This window comes from Barbus barbus, assembly GCF_936440315.1.
Source record: "Barbus barbus genome assembly, chromosome: 16".
In the NCBI taxonomy this organism is placed as follows: domain Eukaryota; kingdom Metazoa; phylum Chordata; class Actinopteri; order Cypriniformes; family Cyprinidae; genus Barbus; species Barbus barbus.
Genome location: NC_136744.1, coordinates 23,280,135 through 23,305,648, shown reverse-complemented (window position 1 = coordinate 23,305,648; position 25,514 = coordinate 23,280,135). Strand labels below are relative to the sequence as shown.

The following is a 25,514-nucleotide window of genomic DNA, read 5'->3' as shown; positions in this document are numbered from 1 at the left end:
AGGCTATATATTCACTGGACTAAGGTAATTTATTAACTTATGATTAAACATAAATATATTTCATTTTACAAAACTTTAAAAGCCCAGAAGGCACTGAATCGTAAGAATGACACTAATATTTGAAATTCAATGAAAATAGCCCAGAGCGTCTCTGTTGCGTAATCAGCCATTCCCTGTGTACGCAATGACGTAGGTGCCTACGCGCTCGCTCTCGTCACTCATTTCCCTGAAACGCATGCATGAAACCGCAGCTGAGAAGATGGCATATGATCCTGATGCTCGAGCGATGTGCTGATAGTTCACGCCAGGTGTGCTCTTCTTTGGAATGAGACGCTCCTCATATGGGTTGGGCTCTCATACAGGTTTAACTTCATTCCTGAAGAGACTGATTATTTCCTTTTTCTTTTTCTCTGTCCAGACTTTCGCCATTCTGAATAAAGATGTATTAGTGCTATGAAATATTTTTTTTTCTATTCAGTTTTTTTTTCACATGATACATATTGGTTTAGATGATGGTTTCTTAATAAACTATTCATGTTTTTAATATTAATTATATAGTTATTTTACTACATTGTAATAAAATGCATAGCAATTAAAATTGTAGATCAATAAAACAGAATAGTAAGGCGACTCTACTGCTCGCACACACCTCAACCCAACATCTCTATTCATCGTTAGAGAAGCTAGAGTGTTTCCCTCCCATGCGTGGTGATTGACACCTCCATCGCCCAATCATGTTCCGAGGAATCTTCAAACTGACCAATGGCGTGACGTTGTAGGCCCGAACCCGGCCCAGCAGCCTAGAGCGCGTCCGTGTTATGTGTGCCATGGACTCAGCCCAGTAATATTGACAATAGGGCGAAAAAGGGACCGATATTTCCTAATAAAACATATTTTCTGGATTAAAATAACATATTAGCGCCGTGTGTGGATATAAAGAGATACCCGGGGATGTTCGTATTTCAGCTGGATCCTTTTCTATCGTCGGAAATTTGAGTGTTTGATGGGATTATTGCTGTGGGTTTGGCAGTTTTTAAGGCCAAAAACAGATTTTGTGTCTTTCTTTTTCTTTTTCTGCTGCTTCAAGAGGCCTTGAAGGAGGAAAGACGGTTAAAAACACCCAAATCAGCTCCTCACATCGAAAACATCAAGGTAAATTGAATATTTGAATGGTTTTTGCCTATCCTGCTCAAGTTTAGATCCGGGTCGTTTTTGGTGTCTCGTATACCAAAGTAAACATGTCAAATAAATGAAGTTAAGGTCCAAGAACAATTTTTATACAGAGTTTGTTAAGGGTTGTGTACCTAAAGGGAAAAAAAATGTAGTCATACTTTTAATATTTCCCTCACACGTTTGACTATAAAGCAACATTTGAATGGGTGTATGAGTGAAAATCCGCGAAGAATGCTTGTTCTTCATCTGTTTTTGTTTTATTGGTGTTCTGGAATGCAGTAGGTCTTTGTCAGCTGCTTGTGTGTGTGTAAGTGTGTTTAGGACCATCAGAAGATCACGAACCTGCATCAGCTGCACTCTCATGAACTGTAGAATTTCAGAGGTTTCCACTTTTTTTCTGTCCTTTTTGAAGGAACCACAGTGGCAAACTGCTCTTGTGAATCTCCAAACTGTGTCTATTCATTATGGACTAACCCACCAAATACAAGTTGTTCTGATCATTACTCCTCTATTCTTTGCCAACTTCTTGCCTCTGTGCCCTGTTTCCATGGTCTGGTTCATTTCAGCTGCCTGGCAGTTTGGCAGTTGCAATATCTCATCACCAACAACAATACATGCATCCCAGGAGTGGTTTACAGTCAGACTGGTTGTTTTGGCTGACCTTCAGTCAAAACCAATGTGAAGGGTTATCTCTAAATACCTAGTTATAGAGATTAGGGCCAGGGCATCAGTGACAGTTTGTTTTGGATTAACGGCGGGGCATGAGTGTTTTCTAGATTGTGGTTGTTGGGTTCACCTCTTTGTCAGTCAATCCAGTGGTTAAGCCCTAGGATGTTTTTATACCTGCAGATCTTTATACAGAGCTGGATTGCCGAACAGCATGGACATTTGGGATTATCTCTCACTATTTCATAAACTAGCTCAGTTGCACTGCAGTAGAGATTGCTTGATATCTATCTATCTATCTATCTATCTATCTATCTATCTATCTATCTATCTGTGTAGACAAAGATATGATTTTTTTTTGTTAAGGTTAATATGGGTTGAGTAAAGGATTTCCTTCCTTCATTTTTTGCAAGTTTGTAGTCTGTGTGTCTTGGTCTCATACAGAAATCTCGATGTGAATGTCAAACCAGGGTGAACTTTATAACAGGAGAAGAAGGAACATGGATCTTTTTCCTGTTCTCACGTTATCATTCTTACAAATTTTTATGTCCTGGTCCTATTTCACCCCAAATTGAAATATTTATTTCATAATTATTACATTATTTACAGTAATTAAAATATGTATGCATTGTTTTCTTGTAATGATATTTTTATTACAGTAAAAACATTGTAATATAAATCTTACATATGTTGGTAGTATTTGGTGCATTTATGTTGATTTTCAAGGTTGATTTAAGTCACTGATTCATTTAAATGCAGTAAATACCACCAACACGTAATTTTTATTTATATTTTATATATAGGTTTTTTTAAATAATTTCTGTCGTTTTTGCGTTATGATAATGAGAGTTATGGTGTGAATGTGCTTTAACATTTTATAAAATATAATCTTACAAAAATCGTTGGTTTTTTTTTTTTTTTTTTTTTTTTGTGTATTGTTTCTTTGTTGATTTTGGGGTAAAATGTGACTTATCCTAGCTTCGGGACATTCTCAGAGTCTTAACCACAATGACTGCTTGTGTTTATTGATTTCTGCTGACCTTATGTGTGATTGTTGCTTGCATTCATTGTTCTTGAACATGAGAGAGAAGGTTTATTCCTTTTACAGGTAGTGATACTACCAGGCCTGTTGTTTCTGAGAACAGGAGAAGTGGCTCAGAAGTGGGATGATATTGTTTGTGATGGGCTGCACAGTGCAGCATTATGGGATGTCATCAATAGACGTTGGCAGCATCTCACTCGTTTGATGTCTGCTAATTTAAACCACTTGGACTGCAATATCAAAGTGCTATCACTCGAATCGTCAATTTAAAAACAAAGTTGAAAATGAACTTTCAGCTGCTTTCCTTAAAACTTGCTTTTTCTTTAGTTTTTCTTTACTTCTGTGTGTCATTTCCCAAAGGCATCTGGTTTCTAATGCATAGCAGTAATTGTGTGTGTTTATCTGCTTTAATATCATGCATGCAATTTAAGATGACACCAGTAGAACTGTGAAAAAACCTGATTCAGACTTTTTCGGTCAACAGGATCCTGCTGTGTTCTACACACCTTCTTTCATCACAATAGAGTTGTTTTTTTGTTTTGTTTACTTATATATTTTTTTTTTTTTTTTTTTGCGAATGAATTTGTTTCCATTCTGTTGTATCTTTCATCGCAGTGTGCATTCCTGCCTTTATTTACATCTCCTGCCTAGATTTTCATTTTACTACCACATTTCCTTCCTATAGCCATTTGTGGTTGGTTTTATAATTACAGTTGCTTTTGAATTGCAAACTTCTTTGTCCGAAGGCATTAAAACAGGTCTGGATTTAGTGCTGCTTACACTGGACCTGCAAAACACAGACATAATGAAAATACACACACACATCACTGATCTAAAGACCTCAGTGCAACTAATGGCTGTTTACGGTGCTTCTGGAGAGCAACTTGACATACTCTTTTGTCTTGTTTTTCCACTACATCCTTAAATATCTGGAATTAATTAATCCATCATAGAACACTCCCGCCTGCTTCCTTCAGAATCTTTCATTTATTACTCAAAATCTGGGATCTTATACATATACACAACCCACTAACTAAATCTGTAAAGTTTAAGACTGGTAAGTATTGTCTCAGCATTTCTGTGTAATTTTAAATGAAGATCAAAAGAAAAGTCAAAACTTGGAGACACTTTATGTAGGGTTTTGTTCCAAACAAAACAGAGATAATGAATCCATTAACAATGGGCCATTCCTTAGCAATGTTAGCAAAGAGAGCCAACAGTGGTCACTTCAAGGAAGTATTTTTAAATGTTTTTGATCATATCCTGTTAGGGGATTCATTTTGAAAGCTGAGGTTAAGATCTTATATTGGACATTATAACCCTCGGTTGTTCTCATGTACCCAAGGACTATTGATGGGATATATTTTGACACATACCACAGAAATGCAGTAATGCACATGTAATTTTGGTGCAATATTAGATTAATTTTTTTTCCCCAAAAAAAATATTTCCAAAATGCACATGCTGATGCATTTGTTTCAGTGTTGACTGATGTGTTGTCTTACCTCGCTCTTTTTTTTCTTTCCAGGGCTATGTCCTCCGCAGCCACCACGCCTCCATCAGTGGATAAAGTAGACGGATTTTCCCGGAAGTCTGTCCGGAAAGCCAAGCAGAAACGTTCTCAGAGTTCCTCACAGTTCCGCTCTCAGGGCAAACCAATCGAACTCACACCTCTTCCCCTACTCAAAGGTGACTCACTCATGATTACTAAATGCTCTCATCATAACCACTTCTGCTCTGAAATCACTTGAGCTCTGAAAGTCTTTACAGTAGAATAAGAATACAGTTTTGCTGTAAATGTAGCATTTTTCTGAGGTCATGTGTGAACCGTACTCGTCAGCACGCTGGTGTTGTTTTGCTTTATTAGATTAAGTTGTTTTTTAATAGTTATCATATTTATTGTGCATGTACACACACTCTTCGTGTTTTGTTTGTGTGTTTGTAAATGGAAGGCACATATCCCACATCGCATTGTGGATACTATTTCTCTGTGTGGCTGTGTCCTCTACTTACACTACTGTTCAAAGGTTTGTGGTCTGTGGGATTTTATAAGAAATCTCTTATGCTCACCAATACTGCATTTGTATGATCAGAAGTACAAAAATGTTCATACTATGAAGTATTATTGCAAATTAAAATAAGTTTAGGTAGTGTATATGCTGCACATTTTGGCAAATATGCACTGTACACATGCTGCAAATCGCACAGATCGTAAATGTAGTATGCAGTTTAAAACACAACCAGTTTTGCTTATTTTCTGCCATCTGCTAGTAAACATTATGCAAATACTGTGGATTCAATTAAATTATAAATATGTTTTTCCAGTATTTATTGAATCACCCTCAGTTGCTGTAGGAGACACCGAGACCTTCACAGGAAAACAAACAGATGCAGAGACGTATCCAATGTTTTGTCACCCTGAAGCTTGCCTGAGAATTGTGGTGTTGGTGCTGGCAGACCTAAAATGAAATAAGGAGAGATCAGTGCAGAAATCTGTCCTTTTCACCGAGGGCTTACAGTTTTATGTCAGTTGGCTGTGTGTCTGAAGAGCTTGTTTTTGTGGAGCATGTGTGATGGAGTGAAAACGTGGGTGTGTGCCTTGCATTTGTCCATTGGTCTGACTTGCTTTTTCTTCTTTCTCCTTTAAAGTAAAAAACAAACAAACACACACCTTATAACAATTGTCTAGGGCTGCACAACTATTGGAAATAATGGCTACTGTGATTTAAGTAATCAAACGCTATTTTGAATCAGTTTTCCATGCGACATATAAAACGGTAGTTTCATTTCATTATCAAATTAAAAAACGTAAATTACAGTATCAAAATAAATACTTAATGATTATAAATTATAACTGTGCATCCCTATTAGAACTGAAAAAAAAAAAATCCATTGCTGCAAACATGTTTTTTTTTTTTTTTTTTTTTTTTAAAGAGACTGACTTGTTTGACCAAATAACCTTTGAATCCATATCAGTGTGTTGAGCGGCCAAACAGGTTGATTTAGTATTTGTAGAGTGCATTTGATTGGCCATTGCTGAGGAAACCGCCCTCCCACAGAGGCTTTGTCTGTTTACCTATCATCATAAATGAATGCAAAATACAATCGTTCACTCATTAAAGAACAGACTGTTGTCAGATTCTCCTGTTTCATGTCAGACATTCACTGCCTTACCTAGAAAATGACTGTTCTGCTTATGATGCACTATTAAAGATAGGTCAGATCTATTCATTGATGGACTAAGAAATGGAGCAGGAGTGACTGAAAGTGTTTGTATTCTATATTGATGACATTTACCCCCTGCAGAACGCTCAGGGAAGGAGGGATCAAAGCATCTCATTCCCTGTAGGGGTTACTCCCTCAAAGGTCACAGAGATGGTGTGTTTGTGATACGATAGGCTAATTTCAGTCATGTTTTAGTGAAGATGTAGTTCATAGCCTAGCACTAGTCACAAGCATGATAGCCAAAATATGAATTTTTACAGTTGTGTTTCTGTGCATTGGCAACTGTTGTGTATTTTTAAAATAATGTATAATATAATGTTTAAAGAAATGTTTCACCCAAAAACCATCAAGCTATCCATGATGTTGTTTTCAGAACAAATTTGGAGATTTAGTCTTACATCACTTGCTCACCAATGGATTCTCCTCATATCTTGAATTTTCGTTGCATATAACTAAATTCTAATAGGCTACATCACGCAACTAAACACTAAAAGGAGTTATTGTGCTGTATCATATTTGGTAAGGACTGCATGCAATGTAAGATGATGTACAGGAACAGGGTGTGTTAAATATGGTAATAATTTTAATGCATTTTTCTATTAATATTTGTGCCACACTAAAATGTTAAATCAACAGCCCTATTTTGAAGTTAATGATTTAGAGGATTTTGAGGGATTTGTTTCTTACAAACATACAGCTTTTTGCTTCAAGACAGTTGATTGTCTATAGAGTAATTTTAATCAGATATTTGAACTATCATTAGGACAGCACCCATTTATTGCAGAGGATCCATTGGTGAGAAAGTGATGCTGTATTTTTCTAAATCTCTTCCGATAAAGAAACCAACTCCGGTCTACCAGCTGTTCATCTTCAGATTGTCAAGTTGATAAAATAACTTATAAAATCATTCTCTGAAACTTTTCTGTAGTCTCAAGTGTTACAATGTGACTTAACAATAAAGATGGCCTGCTGGAAAAGTTGTCCTTTTGGGCCAGTGCTGCATTGCCACTGTTAATTGTGCATCTGTTTTATGCTTTGCAAACTTAAAGGGTTACTCCACCCCAAAATGAAAATCACTTACCCTAATGTCGTTCCAAACCCGTAAAAGCTTAGTTCGTCTTCAGAACACAATTTAAGATATTTTGGATGAAAACCTGGAGGCTTGTGACTGTCCCATTGACTGGCAAACAGTTAACGCTGTCAAAGCCCAGAAAAGTAGGACAGACATCGCCAAAATAGTCCATCTGTCATCAGTGGTTCAACCGCAACGTTATGAAGTTACGAAAATACTTTTTATACGCAAAGAAAACAAAAATAACGACTTTATTCAACAATTCGCCGTCTCTGCATCAGCGTAGCGCCATTTTGGAGAGTATCCCCTGGACGCAAACTGCATGTGCTGTCCTGTGTCAACAGCGCCACAAGGGTACGCTGTTTTCGTTCAAATAAAAAAATAAACAAACGTAGAAAGCGTATATCCATGTGGTTCGGCTGACACAGAATTGCATATGCTGTTTGCGTCCAGCGGATACTCTCCAAAATGCGCTATGCTGAAGCAGAGGAGACAAATTGTTGAATAAAGCCGTTATTTTGGACATATGGACTATTTTGGTGATGTCTTTCATACTTTTCTGGGCTTTGACAACGTTAATTGTTTGATAGTCAATGGGGCAGTCACAAGCCTCCCAGTTCTCATCCAAAATATCTTAAAGGGGTCATCGGATGCAAAATTCACTTTACAAGTTGTTTGAACATAAATGTGTGTTGGAAGTGTGTGTACACAATACATCCATCCTGTAATGATAAAAATCCACCCAGTGTTTTTTTTGTCTTTTTGTATTAAATCCCTGTTTTAAAATCCCCTTTCTCAAATCAGGCTGTTCTGAGATTCCGGTTGGAATGACTTAGTTCGGCGCAGACCCCTCCCACGATAGTTGATTGACAAGGCCGTCTTACCTTAGACCCGCCCTGAGTGTGCTGTCATCCGTCCGCCATTGTGCCGACTCCGGTGCAGGGGAAGACAAGATGTCTCCGATTAAGCGATTTGAAGTGTTTAGTTGTTGGATGTAATAATGAACATAGCAGTCGTCATTAACTCGTGACATCTGAGCCGCTGAAGACGCAGAGGATTAACGTTACTTTCGTTTTGAAGGGAATGCGTTGATCCCGATCTGCCTAAATGCGTCTGTTTGCGCAAATCATTTGTGATCCAGCTTCAGCTACAGAAGTGAGTATAAGGGGTTTTTATGAATCTTTGTAAATCGCCTTTCCTAATAATGTGCTAGTTAGCCAGTTTCGGGGCTAAAGTAAACAGTACAGCTCGTCACCCCACGGAAGAGAGGGGTGGGGTCAGCAGAGCTCATTAGCATTTAAAGCAAAATGGACTAGAATGGCTTGCTAAAAACAGAGCTGATTTTGACCGGGTAAAAAAGGTGTTTTTACACTACCATTGAGAGTTTAACCAAAGTATGTTATAGACTTTTCATTAAGACCCTAACAACTTCTGGAAAATGGGCATCCGATGACCCCTTTAAATTGTGTTCGACGAACAAAGCTTTTACAGCTTTGGAATTACATGGGGCGGAGGGGTAAGTGATTCATGACAAAATTTTCATTTTGCGGTGGAGTAACCCTTTAAATGTTTGGTTTTGCTTTGATGTATTCTACATCATTGTGGCTGCTGATTTGTCACCAAGATAATGCTATCTAGCTAGCTAACCTAGATAAGGTCTTGTCGAATTTGCTAAATTTATAGTCTTGAAAGCATGAGGAAGAATGTGTTGAATGACAACTGCTTACTTTTTTCATAGTTATTTTTCACATTAAAACCAAATGACTTTGAAGGCTATGATGACCAAAAGAGACATTTCCGAAAAGAGCTTCTGCCATGTTCCATAGAAGAAAGTTATCCAGGTTTGGAATGACATGAGGAAATGTAAACAGTGAGAAATGATCATGAAGGAAGGAGAAAGGGATGGAGAGCAAGTCAGCCTACAGCAAAACGTTTATAATGTGTTTAATGGACAGAAGTATCAAATGCTATGAAACCCAGTTGCCAATAGATGGCACTGTAGAATCACTTTGCTTTCCTAAAGAGACTTTAATGGTGTGTTTAGTGGTGTGCCACCTGAATGCAGAGGCTTAGACCACTCGCTTCCTCTTAGCTGTTTACATTAAACCTTTATAGAAAATAATTCATGACTAGTCAGTTCATGACTTCAATTGCACGAGCCAAAATAAGCCACATCCGTTCAAACGTTTGTAAGAATTTTTATTTGTTTTGCTCTCCAAGGCAGCAATAATAGAAATGCTGTTAATATTGTGAAATATCATTAAAATTTTAAATAACTCTTTTGTGGTTTAATATATTCTAAAATGTAATTTATTCTTCTGATGGCAAAGCTGAATTTTCAGCAGTGTCACATGAGCCTTTAGAAATCATTCTCATATGCTGATTTGGAGGTCATGAAACATTTCTTATCACTGTTATGAACAATTGTTCGGTTTAATATATTTATTTTAATATTATTCAAAAGAGCAGCACTTATTTGAATATTTAGTGATGACATGAATGTCTTTTATTGTCACTTTTAATCAATTTCATGCATCCTGATCCTGAATAAGTGTTAATTACTTTCTGACCCCAAACTTTTGAACCGTAGTGTTCAAACTGTCTGAGAACCTTTAAATAAAAAACTGTTGTCTAGAGGCGGAGAGAAACTATAGGGGAGTGGGACTTGGCAACACAAGCAGCATCAATAGAGAGATGTGAGCTTTTTGTATCTCATCTGCGTGGGTCACACTGTCCAGCTGGATGTCAGACTGCTGATGCAGCACAACATGTCATTTTACAGAAGGAAAACTGACCTGCCAACAAGTTGCCTACTTCTCTGGATGGCTAGTACAGTAAAAATTAGAAATCAAATCTTGAAAGAGATAGGAAGATGTTTGTAAATATAGATGCTTGGTCTGTGTGATGTGTTCCTGGTATTACCAGGCTCTTATTAAGCCATGTGTTCTGGCCACTATAGATAAATTTCCAGCCCATCGTAAACTCTTGCCCCTCCTCTCCGGGATCCGCGCTGTGCCTCTGACCTTGCTGGCTTGAGCTTAAATGAGGAAGGCAGAAAATAGCACATTAGACACAGAGCCGTCCGTGTTTCCGTGGGCTCAGCTCGGCCATCCGACACCTGATCTCATGGGTTTCTCTGTGGAGGTGCAGCTCTGTGCACCGTACACCATACACACAACACACACACACACACACGAGGCTTACAAACAGTCATGTTTGATTTACTTTTTCAAATACTTTAACTTTCAACTTACTGGTTCCCTGGAGCTAACAACGCAGGAAGAAATTCAGAGAAAGAGAGAGAGACCTGTCTGAGTGAGTGAAAGGGAAGAGCGGGTGGTCATGGTGTATTTTTGTCATTTTGTAGATGTCTGTCTATTTAGTGTTGTCTTCCGTGTTGTTTGGTGTTTTGGGGGCTGGTTCTGACCGTATGTGGACGTGTGAGATCAGCAGGCCAAGTGGAGCAAAAGGTTCTGTTAGTTCAATCAGATACTGATCTTAAACGATGATACGAGCTCTGTCATGCCTGTTAGTTGTCTCACAAACATGACTTGCCACTTTTGCAGATGCGAGTTCAGAATTAGTTAATTGTTGCGTAACATGTTTGTGACCATTTAGAATGTTCTTTTGTAGAATTCGGCTAGGCGGTTTCCGATGTTGCTGGTTATGATACATGCTTTATGTTTACATAAGTGCATTAATTGCAAAGAAAAGCTTTTTTTTTTTTTTGCGTTTTTATACAAACATTTTTGTTTACAAATGTTTCCTGAACTGTTATTTAGAAGTTTCATGCCAGCTGCAGCGTCACTGCAAAAAAAGTAACTGCTCTCAAAAAATTAATATACAGCCCAAAATGCTGCACGTTTCGCCAACGAATCACTCCGGTGGTACGGTTCTTACAATTGTTAAAACTAATTGGGAAAATCGCAGTCAAGATTTATTGGTGCTTTATCCGTCATCCGTTTTTATTTATTTTTTCATAGTATTGGTCAATTTTGGATTTATTGGCTGATATTGCATATTTAATTGTGTGCTGATCTTCTCTGTTCATGCATTGTTTTACCTTATTTCCTTTGCTGGAAAAAACTTATCAAAGTTAATTTTTACAAGTAGTAGCCTAATACTTTCGATATGTAGCAGACCTAAAAATTAATATACCTTTTGTCCTGTACTGTATATTATATTGTTGTAATGCCTAAATTCACTTGTAAAATTTTATGAGTTTCTGTTTTATTTATTTTGATAATAAAATATATATAAATCTGCCATTCATCAGTTCTCATCCATAATGTGAGGAAAATTTTAGCTTATTCTAATGGACAGAATTTTACTATCTGTGCATCTCTACAACCAAGTTAACTTTTTTGTAACTCTGCAGACAAGAGGTTTCATGCCCTAGAAAAAAGACCTTCCCTTCAGATTCAGGGAACTGTCTTTGTTTGTGTGTGTCTGTGTGTGTGTGTGTGTGTGTTTGCGTTAAATACATACAGTACATTTCCTTCTCAGTCTCTGGCTCTGTGAAAGTCACCTGCTAGTTCCACCTGTCGGAACAACTCACGCACATACTCTTGCACATACACTATGTCTGTGTAAGTAACTGGACACACAACTTTGTAACCAGTACTCTCTCTCTCTCTGTGCATTTAAAACCACACACAAACAGTCTCTTTGAAGTAATCCAAGACCACCATTCCATTGAAGTGGGGTTTTCCCCACCCAGGTTTGTGAAGCAGTATGAGGCACAAGCCATCACCTTATATGAACTTGCCACTGCACCTTGGAGGTCTGTTCCTCTTTAATGTCTCAGAAGATCTTCTGTTTAGTTTATTACACTTCAGACCTCTTATTTAAGCGTTTCTTAAACCTCAAACCTTGTGGACTGTTAAACTGACAGAAACAAGAAATCAGTCTCGACACAAATGGAAAATAACTGCACGTGATTGAATCACCTGAGCCAAAATGACTGTCACTGTGAGTTTGTCTAACTTAAGCAATGGTACGGACGTCTTTTGTCTAGATGTTCACCTGCATGTTATTTTCTGTAGCTTTACTCTGTCTTGACTGCCCTGTTGTTTCTTGTGTTCTGACCTTTTGGATGTTCAGGTTTAAATGCAACTGGATAGTCATAGTTTCGTATGAAAGGTGGATTCCTTGGATGTGTTGTGATTCTTAAACAGGTGACCTGCATTGCATGTTTAATTCAGCGATTGATGGTCAGTTATCTTAGAATTACAAATGTAAAAAGACTCTTTTGCATCTTAATCCCTGTTTGTATAAAACATCATCTCTTTTTCTGCTGTTTATCATTGAAAATGGAACGTCAAGTAGAGCAAATTATATTGTGGGATAAAGTACCTTTTGCATAGGCCTAATGCACATTTGGGCAAATTTGTATCATGACAAGTGTTTGTCATATTCTGAGTAGTTTAAAACTACAATGTCTAGTTTCTACAACTTTCACGTGAGAGTAAAAATCTGCCTTTTAACTGATCGTTTTGAAAAATCATGACAATTTTTTTTGGGCCCGTCCCTAGTTCCAAAGTGACTGAACTTTTTTTTTTTTTTTTTTTTTAAAGTGTATAATTTGACAAAATTATGGTTGTGAATTTAAAACTGAACTGTGGAGAGTTGTTGACCTTTTTTTTTTTTTTTAAGTCCTTTGTCAGATGCTAACTACCTGTTCAATAGGAGATGCATCAACTCAGGGAAGGGAATTGCTCATCAAACAATTTCACTGGGTGTTTTTATTGTCATCGCTATAATGATGGTGATTGTTCAAAGTAGGGCTGCACGATATATCGTTTCCGCATTGATATCGCGATGTGCACCTTTGAACTTTGTGTCAGTAACAGTATGTCAGTACGTCATAAAAAGAATGAGGGATTTACTCTCGAGGATTTGTCGTGTCGCGTCACATCCAGTGTAGACTGCATCACTGATTATAATGGGTTATATTGTATTTTGTCACGTCGCGCCGTGCCACTCGCGTTGGTGTGGACTCTGTGAGAGCCACGCAGATGCACGTGAACACTGAATTACGTTCACTTCTGCGTCTGTTTGTGCCCGAAGTAACACATACGCACAAAACTGTCTAAATGTATGTCTCTGCAAGTATCCTTGTAAACACAGTTGCTTATGGCTTAGGTTTAATTTATTTTTCTTTGCTGATTTACTCTCCTACAAAATCACCCCAATCATTGATAATTTTTTTTCCAAATAGAGCTTTTCAAGTCATCTGGTGTTTTTTATTTATTTATTTATTTATTTATTTATTTCATATTGCAATATATATCACAAAAATACAAAATATCGCAATGTGAATTTTTTTCTAACATCGTGCAGCCCTAGTTCAAAGGCTGTCTGTTAGGTGAACCAAAGTAGTGGGTCCACAGCATAGATTTGCTTCTAAATCATCGTTCTGCCGCCATGTGTGCAGTTATGTCAGCAAATTAGTTTTGAATTTGAACTCTGGGAAGAGTCCTTTCCTGTGCTGCCCACTGATTAGTTTACATATCAGAGTCCTTTGCAGTTCTCTGATAATGGAAAACTGCTCATTGTGACATCTGATGACTGAACTAGAGTGATCTTTACATCCTCAAATCTGTCCTCTGTTAATTAAGTGAGATATGGGATCTTTTGTTTTGTTTGGCATGTTTACTGACTTTACACTCTAGTAAAATTAATCCCATTATTAGTTTTTCTCTCAGGCTGTATCTGAGTCAGATGGCTTTTGTATTTGTGTATATGGAAGTACACCCTGAGCCTTCTACTAAGTGCTTTTGTGAACACACCCATCGCAAAGTGAAGTTTCAGCAGGGCATTTTTTAGCTTTTTCTCATATCTGTGTGTTTGTTTGTGCACAGACGTCTCTGCTCAGGAGCAGCCGGAGTTGTTCCTGAAGAAACTTCAGCAGTGTTGTGCTGTGTTTGATTTCATGGACACTCTGTCAGACCTGAAGATGAAAGAATACAAGCGCTCAACCCTCAACGAGCTCGTCGATTATGTCACAGTCAGCCGAGGATACCTCACAGAACAGGCCTACCCAGAGGTCGTCAAAATGGTGAGTGAAAACACATATAGAGTCAACTAAATGTGGGCAGGATTCTAAATGGTGTAATGTGAATTTGTTTTTCAATAATTAGTGTAGCCTATCAGAGTCAGACTTTTGACTAGCAACAGTAATTTTGTGGAATATTATTACAATAAAAAAAAAAAAACGTTTGAATGTATTTTAAAATTGCAATTTATTTCTGATGGCAAAGCTGAATTTTCCGCAGCCTGTACTCCAGTCTTCATTGTCACATGATCTTTCAGAAATCATTCTAATATGTTGATTTGCTGCTCAAGAAGCATTTCTTTCTTTCTTTGTGAAATTTAAGGATTTTCCATTAACAAAGTTCAAAAGATTTTATTTAAAACAGAAATCTTCTGTAACATTATATAAATGTCTTTAATGTCACTTTTGATCAATTTAATGCATTCCTCCTAAATAAAATGAATGTCTTTTAATGTAAATCTGAAATTAGTGATAGCACAGTAATAGACTGGCATGCAGAAGAATTAATTTATAGCTCTTTTAAATGTTTTTCTAGTGTCTGAAAATGGTTTTAAAGACTCATTCTTTTGTCAGAATTTTTCATCCGTTCAAAAGCAGTAAATTAGGATTATTTTAAAGGCAGTAAGTGCTTTGAAACACTGCATAGCTTTTTAAATGATGGTTGACTATGGTAGTATTTAACAGTATTTAACGATCAAGATGGCCAATATAATGCTGATATACCCAATGCAATTTAATAATTGCTAAAGAGACATGCCAATACACAAAAGTTCTCAAATTAAATGAACATGCATTTTATGCAAAAATAAATAATTTGAAAATAATGTTCACCTAAAACAGCTTTCAAATGCACACACCAGGTTGAGTGATACATTACAAACCTGTGCACCCTGATTCCCAGAAGTTGCATTAACTCAATCTGATTAGAGCTTGAAATTTCAAGAAAGCTTATCTTCAGACAGTGGTCTGTAATATTTGATTCAGCAATTTTTATGGTTATATTAATCTCCCTTTTTTTTTTCTTTTTTTTTTCAGGTGTCCTATAATATATTCCGAACTCTTCCGCCCAGTGACAGTAATGAGTTTGACCCAGAGGAGGATGAACCCACTCTAGAGGCCTCGTGGCCACATTTACAGGTGAGTGTGTGTATGCAGTTGAGGTTCTTGAGAATATTGTTGTGGTCCCTCTCTCCTTGTGTAGAGCACCTGTCTGTTTTATGTTTCAGCATGTTTGTCTGTGTGTGTATTTTTGAGGGTTTGTACACACACTCTGACCCTCTCTGTGTGTGTACTCACTGTATGCTTCCAGGACTCCTTTAGAAATGAGATGCATATCTCAAGGAGAATCTTCCTGGTAAAACTTATTTTGTTTCGTTATTAATCCCTGCTTTCATCTAAAAAGAGTCCAATAATGAAAGCCACGTTCCCAGACATGTGATCCTTGTCTTTTTTTTCTTCAACCTGTTATAATGGCATCGACCCTCTGTTGGCAGTAGCAGTGTGTCCTGTGACCTCAACTGAACCATGACCTTTGACCTTTTACCTTTCTTTGCATGCATGCTGAGTTCAAAGGGACTCCTCCAAATAACACAAACTCTCTCATTCTTTTCTCTTCTCAGCTGGTGTACGAGTTCTTCATTCGTTTTTTGGAGAGCCAGGAGTTTCAACCCAGCATTGCCAAAAAGTACATAGACCAGAAATTTGTCTTACAGGTGAGGATGTTCTGTTAAAAATCTCCTTGATCCCTTCGTTTTTCACTAGTGTTTGCTCATCATCTTTTTTCCCCTTCTTTTTTGTGTGCTGTGTCTTTCTGTTGTCCTGTCAGCTGCTGGAGTTGTTTGACAGCGAGGACCCGCGGGAGAGAGATTACCTGAAGACAGTCTTACACAGAATCTACGGAAAATTCCTGGGACTAAGAGCTTTTATACGAAAACAGATTAATAATATTTTTCTACGGTGAGGGATATGACAGTTTAGATAATATTTGCAAATGCACGAACAAAACGCAAGCATTCATCTCGGTCTCTCTTGTTCTTAGTTTTGTTTATGAAACTGAGCACTTCAATGGAGTCGCAGAATTGTTGGAGATTTTGGGAAGGTGAGTTGTACTTGTTTAAAGTCACAATGTAATTTTCTTAAAGGGGTAAGCGATTTCTGGAAACCAATGTTGATATTTGAAATCACCAAAACAAACACGCCCCTACCCCAAAAAGATCTCGCCCCTATTTTGATAGCTCCGCCCCTACGCCTTCCCAATGATTAGTTCAGTGAAACAAAGCAAAACCAGTGTTACACTATGCCTACACCGGACGCGAGCGGCGCGCCAAAATGCTATAGAAGTCATTATAATCAGTGATGCTGTGTGGCGCGACAAATCTCTGGCGCATTCTATTTATGACGTGCTGACACAAATTTCAAATGATTTTCAATCTGGTATAGACACTAACCTATCGGGAAGAAACAAAGCAACCTCGGCGTCCGATCGCAGGCCTTCCGCTCCTTGAGTTCTCTCCAGCGCTGGAAAGCTGATCCGATATCTACACGGGTCCTACTTCTTGCCTTATCGTACCGCAGACGTTTTCTTCTTTTGTTTTTTATTCGCCATCTTTATATTTGTCACTCGGCTCGGCTGTTCACTGAATGCTCTCTCCTCCACATCATGAATAGACGCGCCCCTTACTGCTGATTCGCTACAAGTTTGTTTTGGTACTCGGCCCCAACTCAGTTTTTTAAAGCGTTTTTGAAAAATTACATACCCCACCTTTAACTGCTAAGCTTATACAGATGACCATTTATGTGTGTGAAATATCTATATATTTTTCCCAAACAAGTCAAATTCCATCTCGCAGCTGATTTTATTGGTTACGAGGTAAAAAAAACCCCCAAAAAACATGGATGAGCTGAACGGGAAAAACAGCAACTATATCTATCAGAATGTTCCACCAGTTATGGTTTAGTGTTTTTGAATTTATAATTTTTTTGCTTGAGTTCTGTTGACAATTGGCACTGTCATTGACATGACCAATGAAATCTTTAGAAATGGCTTCAGGGCAGGGTTTGCGCTTGAGGAAAAAAAGTCATGCCATTCACACACCCTTAGTTTGCTATTTACATTATTTCAGTCACTTAACATAATTACATAATTGCAATTAACAGTTGGGATTTTCTTTTACATAAGATATGAGTTATTCTTGATCATCTAAACATTCTTAAAGAGAAGTTTCATCTGAAAATAGTTTTTATTCACCTTCTTATTATTGTGTGACAAGCATTAGTTTCCATACAGAAAAAGCATATAGTCTCCAGGAGCTGTAAAGCGCCTTAAAAATAGTATCCATGTTCATACAGTATTACAGATCTTGGCCAGATGAAAACGTTTTGTGAGCGGCAGAGTGCATTTAAATTTTTTATTCACTGAAGATCATCCGCTGCAGCTTCAGTCGTGCTTGCTTATAAAACCTCAGAACTGGAGGTTGTACAACAATTTCCATGAAATATGATTAAATTAGCAGGAAACCCCTGATGAGTTTTGCATTGTTCTGACTGTTGCAATAAATTCAAAGTTTAGCAATCCCAGAATGCTGTTAGTGAAAGTTGTGTTTGTCTCCTTTCAGCATCATCAATGGCTTCGCTCTGCCACTGAAGGCCGAGCACAAACAGTTTCTGGTGAAAGTTTTGATTCCTCTTCATACCGTCAGGAGCCTCTCACTTTTCCATGCACAGGTACTGCCCATTTGTGTTAAAACATTCAGATGAGTCCTGTGTGTGTTCACTTCCTACAGTGTTAATCCTGTCAGTGACATTGCTGATGTTTTTGCAGCTGGCATATTGTATTGTACAGTTCCTAGAGAAAGACCCTGCTTTAACAGAACCAGTAAGTGCAGTTTTTCACTAATCATCACTTTCTTTTTTTGTTCATTTATTTCATCAGACTCCTGTTTTTTTTCTCCCTCTAACAGGTTATCAGAGGTCTGCTGAAATTCTGGCCTAAAACCTGCAGTCAGAAAGAGGTGAGATAGATGCGGTCCCCTGAATAGAGCTAATTCATGAGGTTGATCAGTCATGATTTCAGGGCAGTGTTGATAACGCTTTAGGATGCATTCACTGATGTTCTATATCTGCTTCTCTGATTGTCTGCATTGATGTGTGTGTAGGTCATGTTCCTAGGAGAGTTGGAGGAGATTCTGGATGTGATTGAGCCTACGCAGTTTGTGAAGATTCAGGAGCCTCTCTTCAAACAGATCTCCAAATGTGTCTCCAGCCCTCATTTTCAGGTCTGCACAAATCCACTCTAGTCCAAGACTTACTTAAACCAGTCCAGTTGTAGTTATGGAGCCAGAATATATATATTTTTAGTCCCCTGTTTGAGGACAGGCCGATTCTCACCACAGTTATGCATTTTTAAGGAAACAGCTTTTAAATGCATACAGCAATTGACAGTACAAATAAATTATGCATCATATTATGAGCATAGAAAGTGTTCAAATTGTGTGTATGTGTTCCAGGTGGCTGAGAGAGCTCTGTATTACTGGAATAATGAGTACATCATGAGTCTGATTGAGGAGAACTCTAATGTGATTCTTCCTATAATGTTCTCAAGTCTGTACCGGATCTCCAAAGAACACTGGAACCCGTAAGTTAAACCTACACTCGTCTGATGTATTTGACACCACTGCGGTCTCTGAGCCTTTCAATAGTTTAATAGCTTCTCTTGTCCCTATCACATTCATTGCTTTTTCTTCAATTTCCTATCTATCTCAGGACACTATCAGCAAAGACACACAAATATTGTATAAAATTTTATGTATAAATTAAAAATGATTAAATACACACTTTTACACGGATTTTGTGAATATCAGCATATTATGAATATACTTTTTTATTATTTTAATGGATTAGATAGTTTAACAGGTTTTATGTGTAAAAGTGACTGTTCAGTCCAATTTAAACTCTATACATTGTTAAAATGTTTGGGGCCAGTTTTGTTTTTTTTTCTTTTAGAAAGTAATACATTTCTGAGCATACACACATGAAATAAGTACACAGAGAGTTGGCTCTTTAATGTCAACTGTCAAATACACACAACACAAGGTTATGTCAAAAACACACAAAGTTCACAAACAGTTGGTTATGTCTGTGAAAGTAAACCGCTAGGAAAGAAAGGGAAAGGGAAGTGGTGTGTGGCCAAGTATGGTGACCCATACTCGGAATTTGTGCTCTGCATTTAAATAGGGCTGGGTATCGAGTTCGATACTTTTTTGGCACCGACCGAATTGCCTCGATACCACCGAGTATCGAAAAACGTCTTGTCGTTCGGTACCAAATTTCGATACCTAAGGGGTTAATCTCATCACCGTCAGTGAGCAGCACTAGGTGTGTTTGACTAGACACGGCGACGCGCAGATTGATCAGTGTTGGACCTCCGCGAGAGCGTTTCTAAAGCGCACGGAGCAATCCGCTCTTTAAATCGCGCGGTTTGTTTATTATACACAGACTGAAGCACGCGTGACGCTCGCGGTCATTTCAGCGTCTGACGCCTCACTAAATGAGGACATGAACAATATCTCCAGACCTGCTCTGAAAGACACTTCATGAGCATTTTACCGTTTGATTCGAGTAAAACGAACTCATATCATATACACACAGAACGGTAAAGGTATTCCAGGCAACCCGTCAAAATAAAAGTTCGGTTTAAGCTGGAAGACACTGCGGCAGAAATATATTAATATTGTTCAGCAGACAGTACATACTGCTACTACTAGGCTACTATTCAAATTATTAAAACTTTTTTTTTTTTAGATAAAAAAAAAGATAAATTAAATTAATGTTTTATGTCTTCATTTGAAAACCAGATACAGAACACAGAATTTCTGAGGAAAAATAAAACCTTTCATAAGGCTATTTTAAGTTGTTTTTATGCATTCAAATAATTAGACATACTACACCAGAATTTAATAACAATAAAACATATGGTGAAAGAAAATGAAACACCCACTTATGAAAGTGGATGAAGATTTCAAATTTCTTGAAGTCTTTAACAACCTAGAAATGATGATTCTGTCTGAGCTTTGTGTTTTAAAATGAACACTTACTAATGTAAACGTAGCCTAACAGATGTGCAAACTGAAAACAATTTGAACTTTATTAAAATTATTTATTTATTTATTGTGTTGGATAGATTTTGTTCCTTTGTGCAGTGGCTCAGGAGATGAGGCTTTGAGTCTGTATAAATATCAACAAGCTAAAAAAATTTTTTTTTGAGATAATGTAATCTTATTAAAACTGATATCGAAAAAAGTATCGTTCAGGAACCGGTATCGAACTCAAGGTATCGGTATCGGTATCGATATCGAAAATTTTTGAACGATACCCAGCCCTACATTTAACCCATCCAAGTGTACACACAGTAGTGAACATACACCCGGAGCAGTGGGCAGCCATTGCTGTGGCACCCGGGGAGCAGTTGGGTGCCTTGTTCAAGGGTCTCATCTCAGTCGTGGTATTGAGGGTGGAGAGAGTGTTGGTTATTCTCTTCCCCACCTACAATCCTTACCAGACCTGAGACTCGAACCCATGACCTTCGGGTTACAAGTCCAACTCTCTATCCATTAGGCCACGACTGTATATTAGACAGTATATTGGACAGTTTCTCTTGGTCATGGCAACATCATACAAATCAACCAGGCCTCCTTTTTATTTTTTGCATTTGTCTTTGGCAGGAATTATTTAAATGAGGGATACTGTGATATGCACATTTCCAGAAAAAAACTCAGGACAGCAGTCGGGCGATTGAGGGAGTTCATGTGCTTTGTTACTTTGCAGATCTTTTTCATGCACAGACACCAACATTACACATTTAAAAGAAGTTGAAAATGTAAAATAGCATAAGACCCATTTAAATTATAATATTTTACGATATTGATTTTTACTGTATTTGTGATCACATAAATGCAGCCTTGGTGAGCATTAGCATTAAAAAAACATTACTGACCTCAAACTTTTGAACAGTAGTGTACTTTGACAGCCTCCATGTAAAGATTTAGTATATTTGTATGTGATATACACAACACAGCATTGAGGACACTGTCCAGCGTTAACTGGATTAATCATTTCCTGTCCAATCTTGCTTAATTTTAATTCGTTCTCTTTTTCTGTTTTCAGGGCCATAGTAGCTTTAGTCTATAATGTTCTGAAGGCCTTCATGGAAATGAACAGCACTTTGTTTGATGAACTCACATCCACTTACAAGTCAGATCGTCAGAGGTGAGCTGTTTTTTTTATTATTCATGAAGTTTGTGACACGTAGTTGTGCTCACTTTCGTGCTGCTTATGCAAGCGGTGTTAAATATATCGATTCACCTTTATTTGTTTTTTTGTTCCATCTGTCATTCCTCAGAGAGAAGAAAAAAGAGAAGGAGAGAGAGGAGCTGTGGAAGAGGTTGGAGGATCTGGAGTTAAAGAGAAGCCTCCAGAGCGACGGAATTATACCCACTTAACGACGCGCCTCTCCCGGACCACTTTTTCCCAACGCCTCCAACACGCGCTCGGAACGTTGGCCACATTTTTTTCCTTTCTGTATTTGTGCGACTTACTTTACCGTAGATTCACCTCGTCAGTCTCATTATTTCAAAAGCACTGTAAATAACTTTATTTTATCTTCTTTTTTTCCCCCCTTAAAAATATTATGCCGAAAAAGAACGTGACTAGAAAAGGAAATTAAAAAATGAAAAAACAAAAACAAGAGAAACCCGCACTGGAGGGGGAAGGACTTTGAACAGGCAGTAGGACTGAAATGAATGACTGCTGTTAAGAAAATCAAACAAACCAACAGAGAATCTCATCCCACCGATCTGACATACCTCGGCCATCCTTACTGAACACCAGCCCAATTCTCTCTCTTTCCTCACTTGCCCCCTTCTTTATGTACCTTACTCTACCCCGCTCTTTCTTTTTGTTTCTGAATTGGATCAACATTCGCCACCTGTGTGTCCTGAATATCTGAAAGCTGAGTAGTCTACCCTTGACCTTTTGATTATCCGTTAACATCTGGATAAACAACGTGGGTCTGGATTGTAGACGTCTTGAGGAGACGCAAAAGGACACTATGCAGTAACCAGCAAAGAAGAGGAAGTCATAAATACACACCAGCTTGTGTTTTCCCACTTTTCGTTCTTTTTCTGTCCAAATGTGCCGCCCGGTACACTCATTTGGACTCTTTAGCACCAGTCCGGTACTGGTACCAGTAAATGGGACGCGCACACACACATCGGAGCGGGTGTCCAGAATTCCGGAGATGCTTGTCATGAGAAATCGAACTGCACGTGCACACACACATTCTGCATTCGAGTGTGTGAGGGAGTTTCTTACAGTGTTAAGTACCTGTATACTGTATCTGAATGCAGTACTTTGATACTCTGTATCTAGTAGAACCTTTAGCGTATTTTTCTTTAGGAGAATCCAGTATATGATGAAGAAAGATTGAACACAACCTCTTGGGATTTTTTTCTTTCTTTCTTGGGTTTCACTTCTAATATGTTTTGGGTTTCTTTTATTTTATTTGTCTGGAATTTTTTTTTTCTTTTCATTTGACCAAGTGGAATTTGTTCTCTCTTCCTTTTTTTACTTAGTTGCTGATTTGGGGGGAGTGAGAGGGGGGTTGTGGAGGACTGATGCTGTGGTGAGCTTTGTCAGAATTGAACCTGTGCTTTAGAAAGCCCCAGAAATCAAACGATTACAAAAGTTAAAAAGGGTCGGATAAATACAAATGTTTAATTATTTTAAAAAATAAAGAGATATTAAATTAAACCTGTTTTGTGATAAGATGAAATGCACATTTGCCTTATCTGTGGCGTGTGAGCGGATGAAAGTGGAAAGGAGCGGTATCTGTATTGGGCACCAAAGCCATGTGAAAACTTGGGCATTATTGCAGCTGAAAATCATGAAATGGTTCAGATTTGTTTTTTAAAGTACTAAAACTGAATAATTTTCACGACCTTTGGTTCTGTTAACTGATCTATTCTTTTAAGTTTCAGTGAATCGGCTTCACAAAACCAGTCTGAACAATTGGTTCCCAAACTGAACTGAATCAGAATAGCAACGAGTCTTACTAAACATAACAAATGGGTTTTATAAACCAGTTCTTGTAATTAATTGTTCAAAAAGATTCAAGATTCATTGATTAACTCATGTGTAAATGATTTTAATCGGTAAGAATGATTCGTTACTTACTTAACCAACAAGTCAACTCAACTCAACTGTGACAATGAGTCCTACTTCTCGTCACAAACTGTCATGAATGACTCCCATGATCTGGTCTAATGATTTAATCAAAAGACTCATGAATTATTAGTGAACTCCTATTTGAATCAGTCTGAATAGTTTTTTTACACACTCAACCACAAGTCAATTATTTGGTTAACTCCTTTGAGAACAGAAACATTTGTCATTACTCATTTATTTTTAAACACCTGGCCATTATGAATACCATTTTATTGCAAAATCTTTGTAACCGTTCTTCAAAAGGTTTTTCTGCAGGGTAAAAACACTGCATAGCTTAGATTTGGAATGACTAGAGGGTGAATAAATAAGAGTGTATTCATTGTCAGCTGACCTTTTACTTTAAGTGTCATTGACCAATTGTTTATAGGACAATGTGTAGTTTGTGTGTAAATTCATCTACTCACAAGTACCAAATTCTTCCACAAGAGTGCAGCAGAGCTCAACATTAACAAAATTTAAAACCAGCTAACAATACTTTTGCTTTTGTGGAAAACATTGGGTGTCAATGTTAATCTCTTCTCAACCTTTACGCATATAATCTTTTGATGCAGGTTGATCTTGTTTTTTCCTAATGGTTTGCATGCTTAAGTGGGAGTTTGCAGGATCTAGCAGGATTTTTCCTGAGGGGTTAAAGGATTCAGAGCTGCTCTGAAATTGGTAGATATATATGTACTTAAGACATATACCGGCTTTATTCTTTCAGTTTGAGCATTAAACCTGTCAGGTACTTGCAGGCGGAGGAAGGGATAGGAAATAAGGGCATACTTGGGTGATTGCTTGCTTTAATTAACATCACCCTTGGAAACCATAATAGCAGTACAATTTTGAAAGAAGAAATGTTCTTAAAGAAAGAGTTCATCCAGAAATTAATGTTATTTCACCCTCATATTGTCCCAAACCTGTGATTTCTTTCTATGGATTTTTTCTCTCTCTAAAAGTCAAATTAGTGACTTACAGATGCATCTCAGAAAATTAGAATATGGTGAAAAAGTTTATTTCAAAAAGTGAAACGTTCATATATTTTAGATTCATTGCATGCAAAGTCAAACACTTAAAACGTTTTTTGTTTTAATTTTGATGATTAGAGCTTACAGCTGATGAAAGTCAAAAATCAGTATCTCAAAATATTAGAATATTTACATTTGACTTTCAATAAATGACCATCCCTACAGTATAAATTTTGGGTATCTCTTGTTCTTTGAAACCACAATAATGGGGAACACTGCTGACTTGGCAATGATCCAGAAGACAATCATTGACACCCTCCACAAAGAGGGTAAGTCACAGAGGGTCATTAGTGAAAGGTGTGGCTGTTCACAGAGTGCTGTATCAAAGCATATTTAATGCAAAGTTGACTGGAAGGAAGAAATTGGAATAGGAAAAGGTGCACAAGCAACAGGGATGACCGCAAGCTTGAGAATACTGTTAAGCAAAGCTGATTCAAACACTTGGGAGAGCTTCACAAGGAGTGGACTGAAGCTGGAGTCAGTGCCTCAAGAGTCACCACGCTCAGACGTCTTCAGGAAAAGGGCTACCAAGCCACTTCTGAAACTGAAACAACGACAGAAGCATCTTACCTGGACTAAGGAGAAAAAGAACTGGACTGTTGCTCAGTGGAGTAAATTTTGCTTTTCATTTGGAAATCAAGGTCTGGAGAAAGACTGGAGAGGCACAGAATCCAAGCTGCTTGAAGTCCAGTGTGAAGTTTCTGAAGTCAGTGATGATTTGGGGTGCCGTGACGTCTGCTGGTGTTGGTCCATTGTGTTTTATCAAGTCCAAAGTCAATGCAGCCGTCTACCAGGAGATTTTGGAGCACTTTATGCTTTCATCTGCTGACAAGCTTTATGGAGATGCTGATTTCCTTCTCCAGCAGGACATTAGCACCTGCCCACAGTGCCAAAACCACTTCCAAGTGCTTTGCTGACCATGATATTACTGTGCTTGATTGGCCAGCCAACATGCTTGACCTGAACCCCATATGGGATCTATGGGATATTTTC

At 37.8% G+C, this 25,514-nt stretch overlaps 1 protein-coding gene across 1 annotated transcript; it reads left to right on the top strand.

Annotated features, from left to right (window-relative positions):
• Positions 1 to 783: 783 nt before the first annotated feature.
• Positions 784 to 23,838, top strand: LOC306882875 (serine/threonine-protein phosphatase 2A 56 kDa regulatory subunit epsilon isoform). Its single transcript, XM_079437859.1, has 14 exons — positions 784 to 1,152; positions 4,410 to 4,570; positions 14,042 to 14,238; positions 15,271 to 15,372; positions 15,855 to 15,947; positions 16,061 to 16,191; positions 16,274 to 16,333; positions 17,850 to 17,958; positions 18,056 to 18,109; positions 18,195 to 18,245; positions 18,390 to 18,509; positions 18,741 to 18,868; positions 21,397 to 21,498; positions 21,632 to 23,838. The coding sequence occupies exons 2-14, from the start codon at positions 4,414 to 4,416 to the stop codon at positions 21,729 to 21,731; spliced, it is 1,404 nt and encodes a 467-aa protein (XP_079293985.1). The 5' UTR covers positions 784 to 1,152; positions 4,410 to 4,413; the 3' UTR covers positions 21,732 to 23,838.
• The last annotated feature ends 1,676 nt before the right edge of the window (positions 23,839 to 25,514 follow it).